Raw genomic sequence first — 27,298 nt, forward strand, 5'->3', positions numbered from 1 at the left:
CACAGTAGCTTCATTTGTCTCTGAATCCGGCCTTCCACTGGGACTTGTTCTATTATCTTAGGGGCAATTCTATTAAGGATGAGCCTTTCTAGGAGCTTATAGCAGGTGCTAAGCAGGGCAATTAGTCAGTAGTTTTCTGGTTTGTTGTTGGTTTTTCCTGGTTTTAAGATGTGGATAATTTTTGTCCTCAAACTCTTTTGGAAGTCTACCAGACTGGAGGATGTCAGAGAAAAAGCAAGCCAACCACTGTCGAGCTTTTTGGCCTGTGTTCAATAGGAGATCAGAATGAATTCCATCGAAACCTGGAGCCTTGCCTGGTTTCATATCCATTAGAGCAGTGTTAATATCTTCAAGAGTGAAGGGTCATGAATATAGAGGGTCTGATGGTCTGTTATTTTTCAAATATGTAAGTTCTCTTTTTATTCGAAGAGTGTGTTGTTTGTCCTTGGTGGTATATCTTGATGTGTTGACAATATGTGATGCATATTGGTTAGGAGAAATAGCTGATTGTTCCAAGACAGTCAGGGTTCCACTACCTAGTTTTCTTAGAAGGCTCCATGCTTTTCTACTGGAGTTCCAAAAATCGAGTCTTTCTACTGTTTGAATGAGTTCATCTGTGAATGAGTTCATCTGCAATGTCAGGATCGCCACACTTTAGATATTCTTGATACAGTTTATTACTATCATCATCCCATCCAGGGATATACTCCTTCCAGAAGCCTCTTGGTATAGTCTTCTTACCTACAACTAAGACAGCTCCCATGAATCTCTTGTAATTACTGCTTGTTGGAGGGATCCAACAAGTACCAAATGTATCCCAGTCGGCTTTCTGGAAGTTCCAGTGGGGATGTTGGATGGATCTAACAAGGGGTACCTGCAGACCTACCTCTAATATAATTGGTCTATGTTGGTTTCGGGGAAAGTTGGAGAGAACTCTTCTCGATGTAGGTAACGGTCATCCATTGTTGTCTTGAGTGATGAAGCAGAGGTCGGGGTTGTACTGTTCCAAGCTGCTGACCTGAAGGAAGATCTATCTTTTGCATCGAAAATTAGGTGCATGTTGTGAATTTCTGCCCATTCAGTCAAAGTCTCTCTACATTCATTGTTGAAAGCATATTTCCATGGCATGTGGTGGCTGTTAAAGTCGCCTATATGCATCACAGGGTGGTTGTGAACTGGTAGAACTTGTTGAGGCCACAAGAGGGCAGGGAGTTTATACACGTTGGTAATGTTTATGTTCCCCTATCATAGTTGTTATCAGATGCACGCTGCCGACAATGCTGGTTGTAATGAGGGGGGGAATCTTCTACGGTACTACATACATACATAGGTGGCAAGGCCATGTCCATGATGGTAAGTGGCTCCAATGATAATGTAACCAGGAATTCGGCTCCTGCGGTGGAGCCGATCCTCATCCTTACAGTGAGTCTCTTGAATAAGAACAACGTCGACATTGTTGTCATATAAAATCTTTGAGAGGTATTCGCATTTGGCTCTATATATACCCTCAATGTTAATTTGGCAAATTCGAACTACAGGTTCCTAGTCATCTTGCCCTTAAGAGAGCAAATTCGTGTATTTGAGTTCATTCCACTGTAACCAGGAGATTGAGAAGATAGTCTGGTTGACAAGTCACTCTAGCTCTTTAGCATTATCCAGGATGCACCACAAGGAGGTGAGCTAGGATTGCAGCCCTTATATTATATTATTGATATTATTTCATGACTAACCCCATGGAGTCCAAGGCCTCATTGCATGAAACTAAGTAAAATTAACAATTATTTACTGAATGCCTACCACAGCTCCTTAAAATCTTTCACTGACACAACTCTCACAACTGTCTCTAGTACCCCCATTCTACTCATTCTTCATTATTCAAACAAAACATCTAGTGGTCACACATTAACTACCACCTCTTCCACATTCTACCACCATTCTTCTGCCACTAGGCAGTGAGTTTATGATGGTAATTTTTGCATGGGCTGCATCAAGATATAATATGAGGTTTACATTGGGTCAAGTTCCAGAGGAGTGGAAGGAAGAGATGATTGTACCACTTAATAAGGGAGGTGAGAGAATTCAAGAATCAACTATGAGGAGGACAGCAGATGTTATGGCTTTATAAGAAGAATAGACTGAGTGAATGGGCACAGGAGTTCAATATTGCAAATGTAAAGTTTTAAAATTTGGAAAACAAAGATGGCATTGTAGAATTATTTACTTTTGCTTTGGATATATATATATATATTGTTCATGGTGTAGGAAATAAGAGATCTTGGGGTGATGGTGAATAAGGATCTAAAATTTAGGGGACATATTTCCAAAATTGTGATGCCAACACAAAGAATTCTGGCAATGATGTGGAAGACACTGATTTGTAGAAGCAAGGAGATTCTGGTTCCATTGTATAAGGCCTTGTTTAGTTCACATATGGACTACTGTGCACAGATTTGGTCACTTGATTTTCAAAAGGATGAAGAAAGGTCAAGAAAATGCAATTTGCAGAGTCTAGTGAATAGGAAGAAGAGGGGTGATATTATAGAAATCTACAAGTTGGTAAAAGGTTATTATAAGATTATTGTTGTTGAGATTTTTCATAAAAAAATGCTATAAATTAGGTGGTGGTGGTGGTGTGTGGGGGGGGATAACAAGAGGTCATCCCTGGAAGCTGAATAAGGAAGGTGTGAGCAAGGGAGTGAGAAGCAGGCTTTTTGCATGGAGAGTTGTGAATGATTGGAATCTGTTGCCTTAGAATGAGATATTGTATTTAAGGCACAGTATTATGAGCTGTATTTATCACAAAGGGACCTTCCATGATGATATTTTGGGATACTATTATTCCATGATCTCCATGGGTGTCTTGAGATAATAATAAGATGAAGAAGAAAATAAATTAATTTTATATTTAATGTGTGATAATATAGTGTAATTTTTAGATTGAGTGTTGTTGTGTTACATTTATTATTATTATTACCCCAAGACCTCATGGAGTCAAAGACTCATTTGGGAGGTCCTTTTATCACACACACACACACACACACACAGCTCATCATACCGTGCCTTGAACACATTCAAACTCCTTGCAGACAACACACTCTCCAGCAAGGTATTCCAATAATTTACAACTCTGCACAAAAAAACAAACAAAAAAAAACCTGCCACTTACTCCCCTACTCACATCCTCTTTATACAGTTTCCAGGGATGACCTCTGGTTCTCCCCAGATCTCCCACTATTTTCTATAGAACTTTTCCAGCATTGATCACAACCCCTTATAACTTGTAGGTCTCTATCATATCTCCCATCTTTCTCCTGTCCATAAGACTCTGTAAGTTGCATCTTCTCAATCTTTCCTCATACTCAACATTCCAGAGGTCAGAAACCACCTTAGTCAGTCGCCTTTGGATCCTTTCCGACATCATTCTGAAAACCAGGCGAACAAATCTGGGCATAATAGTTCATGTGTGGCTTAATCAAAGCCTTATACAATGGAACAAGAATCTCCCTACTTCTGCATGTCAGTATCCTCCACATCATTCCCAGAAGCGTTTTCTGTTGACTTCACAATTTTGGCTATGTGTCCCCTAAATTTGAGATACTTATTCACTATTCCCCTGATCTCTTATTTCTTCCACCTCCAACAATATATCCTCACCAAGCATAAATTCTGCATCCCATCTTGTTTTCCAAATTTTAAAACCTTACATTTTGCAACATTGAAGTCATATCCGCATTCCCGTGCCAATCACTCAATTTATTCAAGTCTTCTTGTAAGGCCACAACATCTTCAATACTCTTCATGGTTCGTCCCAACTTTGCATCATCTGCAAACAACTGAATATCTCCATCGAAATCTTCACCTATATCATTAATATACAAGTTAGACAGTAATGGCCCTAAAACAGACCCCTGAGGCACTCAACTGGTGACTTTCCTTTTCCTGGATATCGCTCCTCCATACACAACTTGTTGATACTTGTCAGACAAATCTGAACAATGGAATATCTTCATCCAAATCTTCCCCTTGTAAATGTTCCCCTTAAGCACCCCTGTGGGTTGCTTAAGGGTCAAAGCTGTATAACTGACAGGAGACCTCCACATAGCCTTTAAAGGAATGCAGGGAACCGACCAGGGCTTCTGACCTAATGTCCAATCCTCACCTTCTCGTGGTGCACCCTGTTGGGTATCTACTTGGATACTGAACGGATGAGGATGGGCTGGCAATTTGGGATTTAGCCGACCAAATTGTATTCTTATTGGTTAAATCAAAATATAGAATGATGGTACAACATGACAAAATTTCATGCCGGCTGGGGCGTCGCCCAGTTAAACAAGGCCCCTGTTGTTTTCGCCAGGGAACCAGGGCGAACAGCGAAAAGTCAGCTACTGGAACAAATCTGAAAACAAACCCCAACTCAACATCACCAGAGTTAAAGATCGGTACTATCAACGTAAGAAGCCTGAATGGCAAAGAAATGGAGCTAGCTGAGGAATTAGATAAGTACCAGATCGACATAATAGGGGTGACTGAAACAAAAAAGACCAAAACTGGTGAGATCTTTCTGAGCAATAAATACAAAATGTTATATTCAGGCAATGACAATCAAGGAAAAGGAGTAGCCATAGTATTCAACACAAAATACGAGGCTAATCTTTTTGAATGGCACTCAGTCTCAAGTAGAGTAATGTAGGCAGATATGAGAATGGGGAACTGGACAATGAGACTTATTTGTGCCTATGGTCCCACAGAAGGTTCTACTAAGGTAGAAGTGGAGGAATTTTTTGAGGCTTTAGAAAAAGCAACTGACACAATGAAAAATGAAAAGTTGGTCCTTGTTGAGGATCTAAATAGCAGAGTAGGAAATGATTGTGAGACATACAAAAATATTTTGGGAAAATTTGGAGAAAAGAGCAAAGCTAATAATAATGGCAAGTATCTGTTGGATTTCTGCTCAGGACATGGACTGGTTATTACTAACACCATGTTCCAACATAAAAATGTGCACAAATTCACATGGAGAGAAGAGGCTAGGAATAAGAAAAGTCTCATTCACTATGTTATTATTGATAGTGATGTTTTCTCCCTGGTGCAGGACACCAGAGTGTACAGAGGATTTGAAATTGGAAGTGATCACTATTTAGTCTTGAGCAGGATAAAATTGAATTTCATATTGAAAAGAATCACATGTAAGAAAGTTTTAAAGCGAATAAAAGTTGAGCAGCTCTCGGATGTGAGCTGTAGACTAAAATACACAAAGATTATTGAAGAAAAAATGAAAGAGTTTGAGAACAGGAATCAAACCTTGGAGATTCAGTGGCAAACTCTGAAGAAAACATTGATTGATTCTGCCAAAGAGGCATGTGGTGAGGTTGTTTGTAAGGATAAAAAAATCAGAACTCCTTGGTGGAAACAGGAGGTTAAAGAGGCAGTGAAGAAAAAAAGAAAACATACCAAAAGTTCCTGTTAAATAAGTCAGCTTGTTCTCTTAGAGAATATAGAGACAAATGCAAGAATGCTAAACACTCTGTAAAACTAGCTAAACAAAAGTCATGGGAGGACTTTGGCAAGAATATAGAAAATAAATATCAAGAAGGTGGCAAAATATTCTGGAGGTTGTTGAAGAAGCTTAGGAATGGAGGAAAGAGTGCTGTAAAAGGAATTAGAGATGATAAAGGTGACATGAAAACAGGAGAAAAAGATATCCTTGAAGTATGGAGTAATTACTTTGAAAAACTGCTAAATGAAACAAGCAGTGATGACAGCACAGTGATAAAAAACACTGACCAGGCATGCAGTCAGGAATACATATCCATACTTGAAGTAGAAAAAGCCATCAAAGGCTTGAAATGTGGAAAGGCAGCAGGAGTAGATGATATTCAACCAGAAATGCTGAAGTATGGTGGTATAAGAGTCTTACAGTGGCTGCACTGCATAGTTCAGAAAGCCTGGACAGAGGGACGAATTCCCGATGATTGGAATAGAGCTCTCATAGTACCCATATATAAAAAGGGAAATAAAACTGCATGTGAGAATTACAGAGGTATTTCCCTACTTATTGTTCCTGGCAAGATCTATGCAAGTGTACTTGAGAAACGGTTGAGAAGAATTGTGGAAGAAAAGCTTGGTGAAGAACAAGCTGGATTCAAGCCAAATAGAGGCTGTCAGGATCAGATCTTCACTTTACGACAAATAGTCGAGAAAGCATGGGAATATAACAAAGAACTGTATTTAAGTTTTGTCGATTTGGAAAAGGCATATGACAAGGTGCCAAGAGAGAAGCTATTCAATACGCTGCAGTTATATGCTGTCAATGGGACATTATATCAAGCAATACTTAGTCTTTATTTGAGTAGTAAGTCAGCAGTTCGAATTGAAGGAAGTACAGGAAGATGGTTTAATGTTAAATCTGGTGTGAGACAAGGATGTACATTATCCTCTTTGTTATTCATTATCTATATGGATCACATTATGAAGGAAAGTGGTATTAAACATGATATCAAAATTGGAGATTGTCAGCTCTTTGCTTTATGCGGATGATGTTATACTTCTAAATAAATCCGCTACAAGTCTGCAAGATTCTCTGACTAAATTGAATAGCTGTTGTAATAGATATGGTATGAAGGTCAGCAATAAAAAGACAAAGACAATGAATATAGGCAGAATCATTGAAAATGTCAACTGTGTTGTGAATGGAGAACCTGTGGAACAAGTAAAACATTTCAGCTATTTAGGCACGATTTTTACTGAAGATGGTAAATTAAATATAGAAATAGACAACAGAATCAGCAAAGCTGGTATGGTGGGAAGTCAATTGAATAAATTCATATGGAATAAGAGAGAAATTAGTCGGAACACTAAATTAGCTGTATACAAGACAGTGTTCAAACCAGTTTTAACTTATGGATCTGAGAGCTGGGTCAGAAGTAAAACACTTGACCAAAGACTAGAGACTGCAGATATGAGAGTCCTGAGAAAGATTATAGGCGTGAACAGATGGCATCAATGGCAGTATCATATTAAAAACGAGGATATTAGGAAAGAACTTGACATTGTCAGCATCCAGGAATGCGTTAGCAGAGCTAATCTCAGGTGGTATGGTCACTTAAACAGAATGGGCGAGGAAAGATTAGCAAAACAAGTGTTCTCTGCCAGGTTGGCAGGAAAACGACCGAGAGGAAGACCAAGATATAGGTGGTTTGATACGGTACAAAGTGCTTTAGATGATAGAAATATAAGATCTGATAATATTGGAGTGTTGACAAGTAACAGACTGATTTGGAGGAAAATTGTAGATAGGAAATTAATAATGATGTAATTTTTTTCATGTAGTACTATCAAATCCTGTACACCCCTTGAGGGTACATGGCAGGAATTGAATGATGATGATGATGATGAAATCTTCCCCTATATCATTAATATAGGTGAAGTGTTTAAATAGTTGAATAGTGTTTTTATAACCCCATACTGTTGTGAGGGGGATCATGATTTCTCTTCAGGTATTCTTTTAGGAGCTAGGGCGAAATTGTGGCTGCTTGAAAGTGCGGTTGAGTGCTTCAGGCTTTAAAACTGCGGAAGAGAGGTTGACAGCCATGTTGAGTGGTGGCTGTGATAAGGAAGTAGAAAGTGCCCGTGAGGTTTTGTTTTCGTCGGCAAGGAAAATGCACGTTGTGGTGATTTGTTCTCTTAATAAGGTGAAACTAGTGTGGTTATAAATACGGAGATCTTTCTGTGAAGTAAAACGGTGCTTCAATTTAACACAATTTGGGGTTACCTTGTTATCCCAGCAGCGTTTTAGGAAGGTCAGACGATTTAGTTGTATCGATATCTTCAACCTCATTTTGCTGTATTGGCAGGCCTTTCATGCAATGGAATCTCTGTGGATGATCGTAATTCTTGTAGCAAGGCTTATACGTTTTATACGTTGGTCATACATAACTGGTAATTAGCAGCAAACACTTTCACGTGGCCACAATTTTGCCCTAGCTCCTAAAAGAATACCTGCCGAGGAAATCATGATCCAAATAGAACGTGGGATTTGCAATCTTCCTAACGATATCACCAACAATGTCAGATTGAATGTAGCCGGTGTTCTCACCAAAGCAAAACCTCCAGAAACTAACTTATCCAAAGACGAATATGCAGCTCTACTAGAAATGAAGAAAAACAAAAAAATGATAACCACCAAAGCGATAAGGGAAACGCCACTGTGGTTCTCAACCAAAAGGACTACACAGGTAAGCTTAATGCTTTAGTATTAGACCATACCACCTACCTCCCTATTGAATACAATCCTACCAGCTCTCAGATTAGAACTCTCCACAGACTCCTTAAGAAGGTCACTTCTTAGCCTGTGGAAGTCACTAAAAAACTAAAACCTTATAACTCTAGACCCCCCCCCCCCAATTATATGGACTTCCAAAAATACATAAACAAAATGTGCCATTACATCCCATAGTGGATGGCATTGATTCCCCCACATACAAATTAGCCAAACATTTAGCCAAAGTGCACACGCACACTGTACTGGCAACACACCATCACACATAAAAAAACTCAGCCCACTTCAAAGCCAGTATAGAAAACCACTCACTCCAACACACTGACATATGGTCAGTTTTGACATCTCCTCCCTATTCACTAATGTCCCACTCAAGGAAATCCTAGATCTCATCCAAGCCAAGTTTCCTCCCGATATCTTAGCCCTATTTCAGTTCACAATGAACTCGGGCTATTTCGTTTGGCAAGGAAAATTCTACAAACAGATAGAGGGGACATCCATGGGTTCACCACTTTCCCCACTCTTGACCAACTTCTTTATGGAGACCTTTGAAAAGAAAGCCTTAAACTCTGCCCCACAAAAACCCACTATTTGGTTTCGGTACGTGGATGATGTGTTTGCTATTTGGCCACATGGCTCAGATACACTCCACTACTTCCCAACACACCTTAACAATCAACACCCCCGAGTCCAGTTCACCTTAGAAAAAGAGGAAAACAACACCCTCCCCTTCCTAGACACTCTAATCACTCGCCAGCCCGATAGATCTTTGGTTTTCTCTGTTTATAGAAAACCCACCCATACAGGCAGATACATTCACTAGCAATCCTACCCCCCCCCACACACACAACAATATGGGGGTTATAAAAACACTATTCAACAGGGCAAAATTAATCTGCTCAGATCACTATGCGTTAACCACTGAACTAAACCACATCTTCAACACTTTCTTAGCGGCTACAACAACCAAAAAATCAAAAAAATTCCAAAACCAGTAAACCACATCCCCACACCCCTCCACAATAAAGATTACACTAAATCTATCACCATCCCCTACATCTGGGGAACCTCTGAGAAAATAACCAATATCCTCAAAAAATATCACCTGACTTCGTGTTATAGACCGTATAAAGAGTTGGCATCCCTTATCCGCTCTATCAAAGACCAACCACTCCCCCTAGACCTACCTGGTGTATGCCAGGTCCCTTGCAGGTGTAAATTGTCCTACTTTGGCCAAACAGGCAGGACAGCAAATATCAGGATTTCAGCACACAAAAACTACATCCGGTTTCACCAGTACAGCCACTCTGGGCTGGCAGACCATGCCTTAGATACCCGCCATAGAATTCATTGATAGAAAACTAAAATAATACACCACAGTAAGTTCAAGTAAGAAAGATTATTCATGGAATCATCAGCAGCTCTAAAAAACGTTCCAAACCTCAACAAATTTGGGTGCATGCAACTACCCCAAATTTGGGAAGCCTACATTATGAGAACTTCAACCCAACACCCAAGACAACCCAATTAGCCCGCTAGGGGGCACCATTAGGACTTTAGGAACAATATTTGTTTCTTGCCTTCTTCCTCATTTGCTTTTGTTAGAGTCTGCATGCACATACCATATTTGTATGTTCCTGAAGATAGCAACGTGACGGTGTCAAAATAATGAAGGTATTCAGGTAAAGTTTGCTTTAATTAGTATCCATTATATGCATTGTTAATTCCTTAAGCTAATTATCAGTTATGTGTGACCAACGTATAAGCCTTGCTACAAGAATTCTTCACCTAATAATCCCCTTTCGTATATCACTAATCTTACCCAATTTCAAAAATGTCTGTAAAAGAATTTCATTACTGTTCTCTATATATTCCATTGGAAATCTTTCGATTTTTATTGTTTGTACCTGGCTCCCGACAATTACCGGAATAACTGTGCTGCCTCATCATCATCATCATCAATTTCCTGCCATGTACCCTCAAGTGGTATACAGGATATGATAGTACTACATGAAAAAAATTACATCATTACTAACTTCCTATCTACAATTTTGCTCGAAATCAGTCTGTTACTTGTCAAGACTCCAACATTATCAGATCTTATATTTCTATTGTCTAAGGCACTTTATACCATATCAATCCACCTATATCTTAATCTTCCTCTGGGTCGATTTCCTGCCAACCTGGCAGAGAACACTTGTTTTGCTATTCTTTCTTTGCCCATTCTATTTTAGTGACCATACCACCTGAGATTAGCTCTGCTAACGCATTCCTGGATGCCAACAATGTCAAGTTCTTTCGTAATATCCTTATTTTTAATATGATACTGCCATTGATGCCATCTGTTCATGCCTCTAATCTTTCTCAGGACTCTCATATCTGTGGTCTTTGGTCAAGTATTTTACTTCTAACCCAGCTCTCAGATCCATAAGTTAAAACTGGTTAGAACTAATTTCTCTCTTATTCCATATAAATTTATTCAACTGACTTCATACCATACCAGCTTTGTTGATTCTGTTGTCTATTTCTATATCGAATTTACCATCTTCACTAAAAATTGTGCCAAAATGCCTTAATGTTTCACTTGTTCCACAGGTTTTCCATTCCCAACAGTTGACATTTTCAATGATTCTGCCTATTTTCATTGGCTTTGTCTTTTTAATGCTGACCTTCATGCCATACCTATTACAACAGTTATTCAATTTAGTCAGAGATTCTTGCAGACTTGTAGTCGATTTATTTAGAAGTATAGCATCATCTGCGTAAAGCGAAGAGCTGACATTAACATCTCCAATTTTGATATCATGTTTAATACCACTTTCCTTCATAATGTAATCCATATAGATAATGAATAACAAAGTTGATAATGTACATCCTTGTCTCACACCAGATTTAACATTAAACCATTTTCCTGTATTTCCTTCAATTCTAACTGCTGACTTACAACTCAAATAAAAACTAAGTATTGCTTGATATAATATGCCATTGACATCATATAACTGTAGCGTATTGAATATCTTCTCTCTCTTGGCACCTTGTCATAAGCCTTTCACCAGATCTTTGTTATATTCCCATGCTTTCTCGACTGTTTGTCGCAAAGTGAAGATCTGATCCTGACAGCCTCTAATTGGCCTGAATCCAGCTTGTTCTTCACCAAGCTTTCTTCCACAATTCTTCTCAACTGTTTCTTAAGTACACTTGCATAAATCTTACCAATAACACTCAGTAGAGAAATACCTCTGTAATTCTCACATTCAGTTTTATTTCCCTTTTTGTATATGGGGTACTATGAGAGCTCAACACCAAACATCTGTAATTTGTCCCTCTGTTTAGAACTTCTGAACTATGCAGTGTGGGCACTGTAAGATTTTTATATCACTTTTTTTAATTTTTTTAATTTCTGAAATAAAATCTTAATTTTATTTCAGAAATATCTGAAATAAAATCTTAATTTTATTTCAGAAATGCTGAAATAAAAATTAAGATTTTTATTTCAGCATTTCTGGTTGAATATCATCTACTCCTGCTGCCTTTCCACATTTCAAGCCTTTGATGGCTTTTCTATGCATTCTTGCCTACATGCCTGCTGTGTGTTTTTTACCACTGTGCTATCACTGCTTGTTTCATTTAGCAATTTTTAGAAGTAATTACTCCATACTTCAAGGATATCTTTTACTTCCTTTTTCATGTCAACTTTATTATCTTTAACTCCTTTTACATCACTTGTTCCTCCATTTCTAAGCTTCTTCTTCAACCTCCAGAATATTTTGCCACTTTCTTGATATTTATTTTCTATGTTCTTGCCAAAGTCCTCCCATTACTTTGTTTTAGCTAGTTTTACACAGTGTTTATTTTTCTTACATTTGTCTCTGTATTCTTTAAGAGCACAAGCTGACTTATTTGCTTGGAACTTGTGATATGTTTTCTTCTTTTCCTTCACAGTCTCTTTAACTTCCTGTGTCCACCATGGAGTTCTGATTTTTCTATCCTTCCAGACAACCTCACCACATGCCTCTCTGGCTGAATCAATCAGGGTTTTCTTCAAGGCTTGCCACTGAATCTCCAAGGTTTGGTTCGTGTTCTCAAACGCTTTCATCTTTTCTTGATTAATCTTTGTATATTTTAGTCTACAGTTCACATCTGAGAGCTGTTCAACTTTTATTCGCTTTAAAACTTTCTTATATGTTATTCTTTTCAATATGAAATTCAATTTTATCCTGTTCAAGACTAAATAGTGATCACTTCCAATTTCAAATCCTCTGTACACTCTGGTGTCCTGCACCAGGGAGAAAACATCACTATCAAAAATAACATAGTCAATATAATAAGTCATAATAAGACTTTTCTTATTCCTTGCCTTTTCTCTCCATGTGAATTTATGCACAATTTTATGCCGAACATTGTGTTAGTAATAATCAGTCCATGTCCTGTACAAAAATCCAATAGATATTTGGCATTATTATTAGTTTTGCTCTTTTCTCCAAATTTTCTCAAAATATTTTTGTATGTCTTACAATCATTTTCTACTCTACTATTCAGATCTTCAACAAGGACCAACTTTACTTTTTCATTGTGTCGGTTCCCTCCATTCTACCTTAGTAGAACCTTCTGTGTGACCATAGGCACATATAAGTCTTATTGTCCAGTTCCCCATTCTGATATTTGCCCACATCACTCTACTTGAGACTGCCTGCCATTCAAGAAGTTTAACCTTGTATTTAGTGTTTAATATTATGGCTACTCCATCTTTTCCTTGATTGTCATTGCCTGAATATAACATTTTGTATTTATTGCTCAGAAAGATCTCGCTAGTTTTTCTCTTTTTTGTTTCAGTCACCCCTATTAAGTCAATCTGGTACTTATCTAATTCCTCAGCTAGCTCTATTTCTTTGCCATTCAGGCTTCTTATGTTGATAGTACTGATCTTTAATTCTGGTGATGGTGAATTGGGGTGTATTTTCAGATTTGTTCCAGTAGCTGAATTTTCACTGTTAGCCCTGGTTCCCTGGCGAAAACAACAGGAGCCTTGTTTAACCGGGAGACTCCCCAGCCAGCATGAAAGTTTGTCATGTTGTACCATCAATTTTGTATTTTGGTTTAAGCCAATAAGAATACAATTTGGTCGGCTAAATCCGAAATTGCGAACTAATCCTCCTTCATTCAGTATTCAGAGTCTGTCGACCCTTGGAGTTACCCGAAAGAATAATAATAATAATAATAATACCTATCAGGGTGCACCACGAGAAGGTGAGAATTGGACATTAGGTCAGAAGCCCTGGTCAGTTCTCCGCATGCCTTTAAAGGCTATGTAGAGGTCTCCTCTCAGTTATACAGCTTTGACCCTTAAGCACCCACCTGAAAATATTTCAGTCACAAATTTGTTTCCTTATATTTGGATAAAAGATTAATTCAAGTATATAATTTCTTAGTATCTTTAGTTTTTTTAGTATATCAAGTGGAAAAACTTTGAACAACTTTCTCTAATCCAGAGTAATTTAATAATAAGGTGTGACACCTTTTGGCAACTCGTATATGAAAATATGACTTCTGCATTTCTTCAATTTAGTTTCACCTCTGGGTTTGGCTCCCACTAAAGAAACCACAATAAGGGCTGAAGCTGGTTGGTGGTTTGATTCTGGGGGAACAGAGTTTTTGCTCCCTTGAGGTTTCTGCCTTAGGGAGCCTTTGAGCATCCAGGGGTTTGGATCTGTTGAAGTGGCCTGTATTAGGGCTTCCTTGGCTGAGGCTTTTCCTGGAATATGAGCGGTTCTGCTTGGTGGCAAGGGAGCCTGTCACTGAGCAGAGCCATCGCTGAGCTAAATGATCACTCAGGTTGTTCATGGTTGGGTGATCTGAGTGATCACATGAGTTTTTGGAGAAGCAACCCCCCTGCACTTAAACAGGGAAACCGGTCTGGGTAGTGACCCTTCCCATAATGCATAGCATTATACATACCCATAAGGATATGTGCTTTGCATTATTGGATACTAAGGCGAGTGATGTGAAGTCTTAACTTCTTTATACAAGTTGCCCCAGTTCTGAAAATAGTTCAGGTGCAAACTTGTTTGCTTACACTTGGATAAAGGATTAAACCAATTATATAATTTTTTGGTATCTTTAATTTATAGTATAACCAAGTGTATAAACTTCCAAATTTGTAGTTCAGCATATAACCTGTTTTAATGGGAACATCAATAGAATTAGATACTTCCCTAGAAAGCAGGGCATGATCACTATCACCAACTGGTGGTAAAATAGTTATATTCTTAAAAACCCCTTCAGATGCTATTAACAAATCTACACTCTTTGAGCTCGAGTTCCTTCTTTTACATGCTATTCGAGAAAGTTGTGTCTCAACAATTTAATAAATTCATCTTCATTCTTATAATGAGGTTTCTTTTCTACCCAGTCAATGTCTGGATAATTAAAGGCACCCATAATGATCACTCGTTTAATACCCATAAGGCTAAATTGGCTCTGCATGTCTTCATTCCCCTGAAATTGAGCCACCAGGTCTGTAGCAACACCCCACCATATATTTCATTTTGTTAGCCTCCAGTTCACACCAGATAGCCCAACGCTCACTGCTACATTATTACCATCATTATTTTCTTGTGTTTCTGACATAACTGGAATTAGGTCATCTGATATCATTAACAGTGCCTCCTCCTCCTATTTCTTCTGTCGTTTCTAAAAATAGTATACCGATTACTTTCGATCCTAGTTACCATACCTAATTCTGATAGACAGGTTTCACTAATGCCAACAATCTTGGGCCACATCATATTCAATAAAGCACCAAACTCAACCCCTTTGTTTCTGATGCTTATGGCATTTAGGTATAGGCATAGCAAATTACCACTCAGCTAATGCTTATATTAGATATGCAGTCTATTTGGCCTTGTGGTAGAATTTTCTTTTTTCCCACCCTGAGACATACTCCAAAGGCCTGAACCCAAAGTATATATTTCCACCCTTTCACCAGATGCATAACCACATTTGAAACCTTTCATATCTTTATTATGTTTGCATACCATAGCTGAAACTTTCACATCATTTTCCCCCATTCCTCCCTTGATGATCTAGTTTCCTTGACTCTCATCCCGTAATGTTTCCAAGCTTCTGATGCCACCTGAATTGAACTACAAGCCATCCCTCTTTCTCGGATTTTAATTGACTTAACCTGTATTGTTATTATTATCATTATAATTACCAACTGGGGAATTCTTTTGCTTGGTTAAACAGCGGGAAGGACTGATGGCAAAAGGCCACTCAAATGGCAAAAGTTACGAAAGGAAACTGTGAGGAAGAGGGTGAGGAGTGGTTTCTTTGCATGGAGGGTGATTGAACCATGGAATGCACTGCCTGATGGAGTGGTGAGTGCAAGAATGGTCAATGAGTTTAAGGAGTGGTATGATAGGCTTTGTGTTTCTTAGGGGGGGACCTCCCCTTGAAGAGTTTTGATAGATTTTGTGTGTTTCTTAGGAAGGACCTCCAACGATGAGTCTTTTGACTCCATGGAGGCCTGAATAATAATAATAATAATAATCATCCAACACACTCCACACATCTAAAAACTCGCATCAATTTCTTCTACAAACCTTCATATGGAATCATTTACTACCATTGCCCTCCTTAACTCGGTACTGTCATATCTGGGTAGCAAACTTGCAATTTTTATTTTTTCACATTTCTTTTTCACTTCTTCCAAGAGACCTTTCATATCCTCTTTCATACTACATTTGTTGCTACTTAAATTATTAGTTCCAACAAAAACTACCATCTCTCTTACTTTTCTTTTATGTTTTTCGATTACATTTGTCATATCTTTAATTTTCCTAAAAACTAGAAGTAGTTTTGTGGGGGATACTAAGGGATATGCCCTGTAGTATCCCCAACAATACTAATTAAGTCATTGGATATCATTAAGTCATCTGATATCATTGAGTCATCTGATACTAAGGGATACAAAGTAGTTACTCCCTCAGTAAGCAAAATTTTATGATTGAATCACCATATTATGTCACCTCCATTTTCTCGAATTTTAATTGTCTTACCCTATGGTTATTATTATTATTATTATTATTATTATCAAGTGCAGTGCTTTCCTGGCTCTTCTTCTTTTGATTGTTGTTGGAAGTTTTTCGACTTCGTTATAGTATAACCAAGTGGAAAGATAACAAGAAATTGTATACTTGGTTTAATCCTTTATCCAAGTGTAAGCAAACAAATTTTGCACCTGAAGTATTTTCAGGATTGGGACAACTCGTATATAGAAGTTTATGACTTCACATCACTTGCCTTAGTATCCTTACGGGTATGTATAATGCTATGCATTTTGGGAAGGACCACTACCCAGAACGGTTTTGACCGTTATTGATGTGAAAAAGTAAAAGGGTGCTCATCATAGGTCTAGAGTAGTTAGTAGAGGGATACAAGAGAGCCTGATAGTATTAGAAGAAAGAAAGACAGATAGATGAGGGAATGTGGACTGCAGAGTTTGGTGGATAGAAGAAGGAGAGGTGATATGATCGAGACTTTTAAACTGTTGAGAGGTGGTTACAGGGTTGAACAGTGGGAAGGAGTGATGACAAGAGGCCATCCCTGAAAATTACGAAAGGAAACTGTGAGCAAGAGGGTGAGGAGTGGTTTTTTTTGCATGGAGGGTGGTTGAACCATGGAATGCATTTCCTGATGGAGTGGTGAGAGCAAGAACAGTCAATGAGTTCAAGGAGTGGTATGATAGACTTTGTGTTTCTTGGGGGGGGGGACCTCCCCTCGATGAGTCTTGATAGACTTTGTGTTTCTTAGGAAGGTCCTCCCACGATGAGTCCTTTGACTCCATGGAGGCCTGAGTAATAATAATAGTATGAGAGATAGAGAAAAGGTCTCAGCTCTTTTGTATCATCATCATATAGCCAAAGCTATCAGTTTTCCTTTTTCACCAATTTCACATAGTTGAACAACCAATGGAACAATTGAAACTAAAGCGCAAAGATGATTGATACCTGGTTAGCCTTGTCTGAGTTAACTGGCTTGAGTTGGCCTTCTCTGCCTGGAGTTGCTCTCCAGTCATCCCTGCAATTGACTAAGACCACATTCAATTAACAGGATGGAACTATTTAAAAAACCTCTCATAGCAAGAATAGACAGAATTTTATCTCCCCCTGGTGAATATTGCATAATGTGAGTGGTCTATATCATCTAGTCATAAATTTAATATCGCCTAGAATGCTTCTTTCTAAATACAAAAATCATTCTGACTAATAAAAATAAAAATAAAATTTCCACAAGACAATATTATGAAGCATTTGGATGTCATATTGCTGGTTTTCAAATCCATGTTTCTTTCTAACCTTCCATAAATGCTATTTTAATTCATTAATTATAAAAATCAAAATTCTCTTCCCATTGCTGACAGGTGGTGGGTATTGCAGAAAAATAACCTATTCTGTTGTAAGTAATGGAGTGCACAACAGATTACATAATCTGTTCCAAATACGCAAGGCAAGAGGGGAAGCTGTAGAATTCATGTTCTACTGTTTCCAATTGGTAACAGATGTCACAGTTTGGATCTCCATTGTTAAAGTATCTCCATTTGATGGTATTGACTGGAAGGCAGCGATATGCAATTAGGGTACCGTTGGACTTTCATCAAATTATGAAATAAAATATTGTTGTTGATACCCAACTGTGAAACTTCATGGCAAAAGAGATTAAAGATTTCTTTATACCAAATTTTACTTTTTTTAATGGAAATAATGTCAATTCCGGAGTGTTTTAGCACAGAGTGTTGTAGTATTCAGGAATAATCTCAGTTTTTGGGCCTTTATCATTAATTCATTAAGTCATAATCATTAACTCCAAACAGGGGAAGATGAAAACCTAAGTAGTACCGAAGAAGGTCTGCACATGTGTAATTAGTCTGCAATATTTTATTGATCTTCTAAAATCCATAATTAGCAGAATTTTAGGACTGGAAGCCAAATCCTGCAGCTGCTTTGATAGTTGAAGAAATGGACGTCTCATCAGTGGGAGCCAGATCCAGAGGTAATACCAAGGCTGATGTAAAACAGAAGTCATATTTTCATATACAAATTGCCAAAAGGTTGCACACCTTCTGCTTTACTTCAACCTTGATATCAACTCTGGGTTTGGGTCCCCCTGATGAGACCTCAATAAAGGTCAAAACTGGTCTGGATAGTGACCATTCCCATAATGTGTAGCATCATTCATACCCTTAAGGATATGTGTTTTGCATTATGGGATACTAAGGCATATGATGTGAAGTCATAAGCTTCTATATACAAGTTGCTCAATTCCTGAAAATAGTTCAGGATCAAACTTGTTTGCTTACACTTGGATAAAGGATTAAACTGAATATATAATTTGTTATTGTTCTGATCCTTTTTCATATCCTGTCTAAGTTTCATTAAACGTTTTTCTAATTCTATGGGTGATTTTCTAATAATTTCTTTTAATTGGGATATTTCCAATGTCAGATTATCTGCAGACATATTATTATTATTATCCAGGCCTCCATGCAGTCAAAAGACTCATTGTGGGAGGTCCTAAGAAACACAAAGTCTATCAAGACTCAAACTCATTGACCGTTCTTGCACTCACCACTCCATCAGGCAATGCATTCTATGGTTCAACCACCCTCCACACAAAGAAACCGTCCCTCCCCCTCTTGCTCACAGTTTCCTTTCATAACTTCCAGGGATGGCCTCTTGGCATCACTCTTTACCACTTTTCAACCAAGCAAAAGAACTCCCCAGTGTCAACCCTGTAACCACCTCTCAACAGTTTAAAAGTCTCAGTCATATTACCTCTCCTTCTTCTATCCACCAAACTCTGCAGTCCACATTCTCAGCCGATCCTCATAACTAACATTGTATAGTCCTGAAACCATCTTTGTTATCTGCCTTTGTACCCTTTCCACAATTAATTTATCCCCTTCAAATCCTGGGGAGTAAATCTGAGAACAATAGTCTAAGTGTGGTCTGATCAGAGTCTTATATAACGGAATGATAATCCTTTTATCTCTGCAAGTCAGTGTCCTTCTCATTATTGCAGCAATCCTCTGTGTTACCTTAACCACCTTTGCAATGTGTTCCCTAAATTTCAGGTTTCTATCAATTATCAACCCCAGATCTCTTGTCTCCCCTACTTCCTCCAGTATAACTCCTCCCATAGAGTATGCAGCATCCCATCGATGTTTTCCAAACCTCAAGACCTTACATTTTGCTGCATTAAACTGAAACCCCCATTCATTTGCCCATCTATCTAGCTTATTCAAATCCTCTTGCAGGGCTACTACATCTGCACTATTACTGATAATCCTTCCTAGCTTCGCATCATCCACAAACAACTGAATATCCCCATTCAATCCACTGACAATGTCACTGATATAAAGGTTAAACAATATAGGTCCCAGTACTGAGCCCTGTGGGACCCCACTTGTAACTCTCTGCCTCTTTGAAACTGCCCCCACCATACACAACTCTCTGATACCTATCAGACAGCCAATCCTGAATCCATTTGACCAATCTGACATCCAGACCCATGTGCTGCAACGTAAATATCAGCTTATCAATGTGGCACGCTGTCAAATGCCTTCGCTAAGCCTAAGAAAATGGCAGTATATGCCTTTCCCTCATTTAATGCTCTTGTAACTTTATTATGATACTAGGGGGGGACTATGCTCCCCATGGTGCCCCCCACCCCCACCCCCCGAGTTCCGGACTGGTAGGCTGGTTCTCCTTGAATTCTGAAGACTCAACATTCAAGGTAGCCCCCTGAGTTTAAAAACGTTACATATAACATGACAAAAAAAGGCTTATCATTTTATATTATAGGGTAGATTATGATCATCACTGCAGCAACACTTCTGCTATTGAGACAAAGGTTCTCCTCAACAGTAACAACTTGTGCTAATATTATTTTTATGACTATTATAGCCTGTTTTTGTTTAGGAGTGTGCCTTATTTTAAATACATTGGCTTTTTTACTCAAGAAATTTTTAGGGCATTATAAGTATATTTTAAAGGAAAATATAGCAGAATAATTCAGGAAGAAAATTTAGTACATGCCTTGTTTAGATGCTAGAATGACTTCATTCTCTATACTTCTGCTGTTAGGCTGTTAAAAAAAAAAAGGGCAGGGGGGGGAGTGTCTGACGCAAGGTGGGAAGAATAAATTTGCAAATCCGGGATTTCAAAATTATTCTTCCTGGCATCTAAACAAGGTATGTACAAAATTTTCTTCATGAATTATTCTGCTATATTTTTCTTTAAAATACACTTATAATGCCCTAAAAATTTCGTGAGTAAAAAGCCGATGTATTTCAAATAAAATAACACTCCTAAACAAAAAGAGGCTATAATAGCCATAAAAATAATAGTTTTTAAGAGGAGTAACATGAGAATTTTCCCAGAAATAATACCTACATTGTGTTAAATTTTTCTATCCCAGTTTCAGAAGTCATCGACGTCTGAAACTGGGATATTTGTGAACAGAGATGTGACATCCAGGCTAGCCATAATATTATCTTCAGAGAAACTGATGTTTTTTAATTTCTCCAAGAAATGATGGGAGTTCTTGATATAAGAATTCGTGTTGTGAATGTGTTCTTGTAACATCTTGGCTAGATATTTTGATAGTCTGTAAGTAGTGATATTTGTTAGCGCCATATCCAGAAAATTAGCTCTTCTTCTAAAATCATATAATATTAGAGTAACCTTCAAAAATGTTGAGACCATTCAAAAGTTTATAAGATTCCCAAAAGATAGCCATCCTTCCTACAAATACTCTGGAGTTTATAGCATACCTTGTTCTTGCGGTATTAATTACATCGGACAGACATCTATCACATAGGCTATATAAGGAATAACAGACAGGATATATCAGGCCTTTCTTGACACTTTGCCTCTACCAACCATAATATTGAATGGGATATGAGTCATATTATTATTACCCAAGACCACGTGGAGTCAAAGAGTCATCTGGGAGGCCCTTTTATCACACACACACACATCTCATCATACCGTGTCTTAAACACACTCAAACTCCTTGCAGACACCACACTCTCAGGCAAGGCATTCCAATCATTCACAACTCTGCACGAAAAAAACCTGCCTCTCACTCCCCTACTCACACATTCTTTATACAGTTTCCAGGGATGACCTCTGGTTCTCCCCTGATCTCCCACTATTCTCTGTAGAACTTCTCCACCATTAATCTTATAACAACCTCTTACCAACCTGTAGGTCTCTATCATATCTCGCCTCTTCCTTCTCTCCTCTTCACATCGGACAGACATCTAACACATAGGCTATATAAGGAATAACAGACAGGATATATCAGGCCTTTCTTGACACTTTGCCTCTACCAACCATAATATTGAATGGGATATGAGTCATATTATTATTACCCAAGACCACGTGGAGTCAAAGAGTCATCTGGGAGGCCCTTTTATCACACACACACACATCTCATCATACCGTGTCTTAAACACACTCAAACTCCTTGCAGACACCACACTCTCAGGCAAGGCATTCCAATCATTCACAACTCTGCACGAAAAAAACCTGCCTCTCACTCCCCTACTCACACATTCTTTATACAGTTTCCAGGGATGACCTCTGGTTCTCCCCTGATCTCCCACTATTCTCTGTAGAACTTCTCCACCATTAATCTTATAACAACCTCTTACCAACCTGTAGGTCTCTATCATATCTCGCCTCTTCCTTCTCTCCTCTTCACATCGGACAGACATCTAACACATAGGCTATATAAGGAATAACAGACAGGATATATCAGGCCTTTCTTGACACTTTGCCTCTACCAACCATAATATTGAATGGGATATGAGTCATATTATTATTACCCAAGACCACGTGGAGTCAAAGAGTCATCTGGGAGGCCCTTTTATCACACACACACACATCTCATCATACCGTGTCTTAAACACACTCAAACTCCTTGCAGACACCACACTCTCAGGCAAGGCATTCCAATCATTCACAACTCTGCACGAAAAAAACCTGCCTCTCACTCCCCTACTCACACATTCTTTATACAGTTTCCAGGGATGACCTCTGGTTCTCCCCTGATCTCCCACTATTCTCTGTAGAACTTCTCCACCATTAATCTTATAACAACCTCTTACCAACCTGTAGGTCTCTATCATATCTCGCCTCTTCCTTCTCAGACTTTGCAAATTACATCTTCTCAATCTTTCCTCATACTGAACATTCCAGAGGTCAGAAACTACCTTAGTCAGTTGCCTTTGGACCCTTTAACATCTCTTCATCCTTCTGAAAACCCGGTGACCAAATCTGGGCACAATAGTCCATGTTTGGCCTAATGAAAGCCTTATACAACGGAACAAGAATCTCCATACTTCTGCACTTCAGTGTCCTTCGCAACATCATTCCCAGAAGTCTTTGTGTTGTCTTCACAATTTTGGCGATGTGTCCCTAAATTTTAGATCCTTATCCACTATCACCCCCAGATCTCTTATTTCCTCTACCTCCAACAATATATTCTCACCAAACATAAATTATATGTTTGGTGAGATTCCATCCCATCTTTGTTTTCCAAATTTTAAAACCTTACATTTTGCAACATTGAACTCACATCCCCATTTCTGTGCCCAATCACTCAATTTATTCAAGTTTTCTTGCAAGGCCACAACATCTTCACTACTCTTTATGGTTCGTCCCCACTTTGCATCATCTGCAAACAACTGAATATCTCCATCCAAATCTTCACCAATATCATTAATATACAAGTTAAATAGTAATGGCTGTAAAACAGACCCCTGAGGCACACCAATAGTGACTTTCCTTTTTCTGGATATCATACCCCCATACACAACTTGTTGATACCTATCAGATAGCCAGTCTCCAATCCAATGCACTAATCTAATATCCAACCCCCATCTGCTCTCGTTTGACTGTCAACTTATCATGAGGTACTCTATCAAAAGCTTTTGCGAAATTTTAGTATATTACTGTGTATCCTTCTCCTTTGTCCAAGGAAGCAGTCACTTTATTGTAATAAGTAAGTAGATTACTAAAACATGACTTCCCTTTAGCAAATCCATGCTGTCCATCAAAGATTTTACCATTGCTGCCAACCCAACTCTGGATCCTAGTTCTCACAAGCTTCTCCAACAACTTAACCACAACACCTGACACAGACGTAGGCCTATAGTTTGACGCTTGAGTTCGATCACCTCCTTTATGAAGTGGCACAATCTTGCCCTCCTTCCCCTCCTTAGGAACTTGACCAAGTGCAAGACTCGTATGAAAAAAATATGTCAAGGCAGGTGTCAACTCTCTGGCACATTCCTTTAGAATACGTGGTGATATATTATCAAGTCCCACAGCCTTATTTACATCTAGTTTACTCAACTCCCCAAACACCTCTTGCTCACTTACAGTCTGTCTCTCCTCTCCATTATCAACTGCTCTCAATCTCTCCATGAAGTCACATTCACAAGATTGAAAGATCTTTATGAACTGCTCATTAAGTATCTCCACCACACATTCTGCATCAGCTGTCTTCATGCCATTTTCTCCAATCAATGTCATCCTTCCATAATCATTCTTTCTTTTGCTGGCTACATATCGAAAGAACTCCCTAGGATTCTTTTTGGCTTCATTAGCTAACTGCTGTTCATACCTCTCTTTAGTTACTCTCACCAACCAAGTCACCCTCCTTGCCTGGTCTTTGTAGACCTCCTGAAATTGGTTAGTTACTTCCACTTCTCTTTTGCTGCCTCCATAATGCCCTTTTTCTCTGTATCACATGCTTAATCTCTTTATTCATCCATCTCACACCTACCTTATTTAACCTTCTCACCCCTGGAATACATTTAGACATACCCTACATAGAAGACAACTACCATTCCGTAACATTTAAAGAAGCTGCTACAGTCGCCCGTTCAACAGGTAACATAAATAAGAATCAAGGCCTAATCTTACCAGATAGGGAAAACTCTAATCAGATCATTTAACCAAAAAGAAATTTACTTTCATGAAAATTACATTAAATATCTCAACAAATAAAACATTGTGCTTGTGACACGCGTATTATATCATTGTATCACGCAGAGTGATAACTTTATATAATTTTTAGAATTGTCGGTTAGTTTCCTAGTTTTTGTTACTTTCTATTGCTTACCAGTGTATTCCTTTTAAAATGCTGACAGATATCAGTCAGTGAAACGTTGGATATTAAATTAATATTTACTTGACTAACATACAGAATTAAATCTCTAATTTATTAATACTAGTAGTCACGAAAAAGGTCATAATAACTTGTATATTCTTGTTTAGTTCCACAAAATACTTATATTTCCTCGGTTGCTTTATTATTATTAACACTAGACCTCCATGGTGTCTAAAAACTCATTGCAAATGAGCTATCTTTGAATAAGCTAAACAATGAAATACCTGGCTATTTTTCTCTGCCAGCATTGAATAGCAATGATGGACCAATTTGTGATATTTAATGTTAAAGTGACTTTTTTGATTTACTTGGTTCTGTAATTGATATATATTTCTCTTGTTTTTTTGCTCTTAGATAAATCTACTCCACCTAGAGGTCCTCTAGTTCCTGAAGAAGTTCGAGCTGATCATGTAAAGCTGAAATGGAATAAGCCTGCAGACACAGGTGGCCAGGAACTTAAAGGATATGTAATTGAAAAAATGGATATGGATACTGGACGTTGGGTTCCAGCTGGAGAAGTTGGTCCAGATAAGGAAAACTTTAATGTACAAGGTTTAACACCAAAGAAAAAATACAAATTTAGAGTGAAAGCTGTGAATAAAGATGGGGAATCATTGCCACTTGAAACTGACCAACCAATTTTGGTAAAGAATCCATATGGTATGATTCAAAATTTCTTTCTTTCATTCTTTGCTATTCTTTGATTTGTAATTTATTTGCTATTTTCAGTTTCTTAATTATATTTAAAAATAGAAAAAATATCCTTAACTAATCCACAGTATGAATGTACTGTAGGTTTACATAACCTATTGTGATAACCCTGTTGATTTGCTTTGGCAACATTGAATTCACCCATATACAAAATGTCTTTTTAGCTATTCACTACCCCTACCTAATTAGATAAAAAGAATATTTATATCCCATACCCACCCACAGCCACCTTCCAAACATAGAATGCAACAAATCCATCACTATTCCATATATATGGACACTGCTGAAAAGGTGCCAAGATCCTAAAAAAATACAAGCTTATGATCACTTAAAAAACACACAAGAAGTTATTTTATCTACCTTCCTAAAGACCAGCTACAGCGTTGGATTTTCCCGAGTCTGCTGGGTATCCCGTACCTGCAACATTAGAATATCAGAACATTAAAACTACATTCTTTTCACCACTATGACTACTTAGGTTTAGCAAACCATGCCCTTGATCAGCGGCAGCACCTAGTCTTTTTCTTGTGTGTGCAATTAATGTTCAGCACCTTTCCAAAAAAGTTTTTTTTTGAATAAAGTGTGAATAAAATGAACAGGAAATCAAAAACAAATGAATACCGCTTTACAGTATAATGTTACCTATGAATTAGTCCTGCTTATTATTATTATTATTATTATTATTATTCAGGCCTCCATGGAGTCAAAAGCCTCATCGTGGGAGGTCCTTCCTAGGAACATAAAGTCTGTCAAGACTCATCGAGGGGGGGGGGGGCCCTAAGAAACACAAAGTCTATTATACCACTCCTTAAACTCATTGACTGTTCTTGCTCTCACCACTCCATCAGGCAATGCATTCCGCGGTTCAACCACCCTCCACACAAAGAAACCACTCCTTACCCTCTTGCTCACAGTTTCCTTTCGTAACTTCCAGGGATGGCCTCTTGTCATCACTCCTTCCCGCTGATCAACCAAGCGAAAGAACTCCCCAGTGTCAACCCTGTAACCACCTCTCAACAGTTTAAATGTCTCAATCATATCACCTCTCCTTCTTCTATCCACCAAACTCTGCAGTCCACATTCCCTCAGCCGATCCTCATAACCCAAATTGTACAGTCCTGAAATCATCTTTGTCATCCATCTTTGTATCCTTTCCACAGTTAATTTATCCCCTTCAAATCCTGGGAACCAAATCTGAGAACAATAGTCTAAGTGTGGTCTGATCAGAGACTTATACAATGGAATGATAACCCTTTTACCTCTGCAGGTCAGTGTCCTTCTCATAATTGCAGCAATCCTCTGTGTTACCTTAACCACCTTTGCAATATGTTCCCTAAATTTCAGGTTTCTATCAATCATTAACCCCAGATCTCTTGTCTCCCCTACTTCCTCCAGTATAACTCCTCCCATAGAGTATGCAGCATCCCATCGATGTTTCCCAAACCTCAAGACCTTACATTTTGCTGCATTAAACTGAGACCCCCATTCATTTGCTCATCTATCTAGCTTATTTAAATCCTCTTGCAGGGCTACCACATCTGCAATATTACTAATAATCCTTCCCAGCTTATCCAATTTTTTTTTACATGGAACTCAACAATTAATCATAAGTTGATTTATGATACATCAAAAAATAAAGAAATATTTTAGGTATATTTTCATAAATTTTAATAAAGAATTACAGTGATATAATCGGGTCCAGGATACAATTTCAGAATTTATTTGTTCATTTCCGGGAAGATCCGAAGGGGCCCGAATGGAAGACCATGTACATTCATAATTATATGTACCATTCTGTACCATTTGTTGTTCGTTTAAACTCTTATCTCATATTTTTTGACATCTTTTAGATATCTTTTCTTCTGTGGTGCCTGTGTATATTGCACACTTCTCACACGCCACCAGCTGGGCCTGCCCTGGATACTCACCACAGGATCAGATAGGAAAAAAGCCACTTTACTCCACTGAAGCAAATTTAAATTTAAGTGACTATTCTTCAAATCTGCTTCTGCCCTCACCAACCATCCTAACCTGAACAAATATGGTTGCAACAGACTGACTCTCATA

At 38.2% G+C, this 27,298-nt stretch overlaps 1 protein-coding gene across 5 annotated transcripts in view; it reads left to right on the top strand.

Annotated features, from left to right (window-relative positions):
• The window catches only part of LOC150108743 (twitchin-like), a 2,666,638-nt gene that overhangs the window by 936,376 nt on the left and 1,702,964 nt on the right, over window positions 1–27,298 (top strand). For all 5 annotated transcript variants that reach the window (XM_090390962.1, XM_090390961.1, XM_090390964.1 and 2 more), the window contains one exon: window positions 24,875–25,180. In XM_090390962.1, coding sequence (XP_090247088.1) covers window positions 24,875–25,180 — 306 coding nt within the window. The remainder of the gene's footprint in view (window positions 1–24,874; window positions 25,181–27,298) is intronic.

The sequence above is a fragment of the Typopeltis vanoorti genome, chromosome 3 (genome assembly GCF_054136105.1).
Source record: "Typopeltis vanoorti isolate ZY-2024b chromosome 3, IOZ_Tvanoo_1.0, whole genome shotgun sequence".
In the NCBI taxonomy this organism is placed as follows: Eukaryota; Metazoa; Arthropoda; class Arachnida; order Uropygi; family Thelyphonidae; genus Typopeltis; species Typopeltis vanoorti.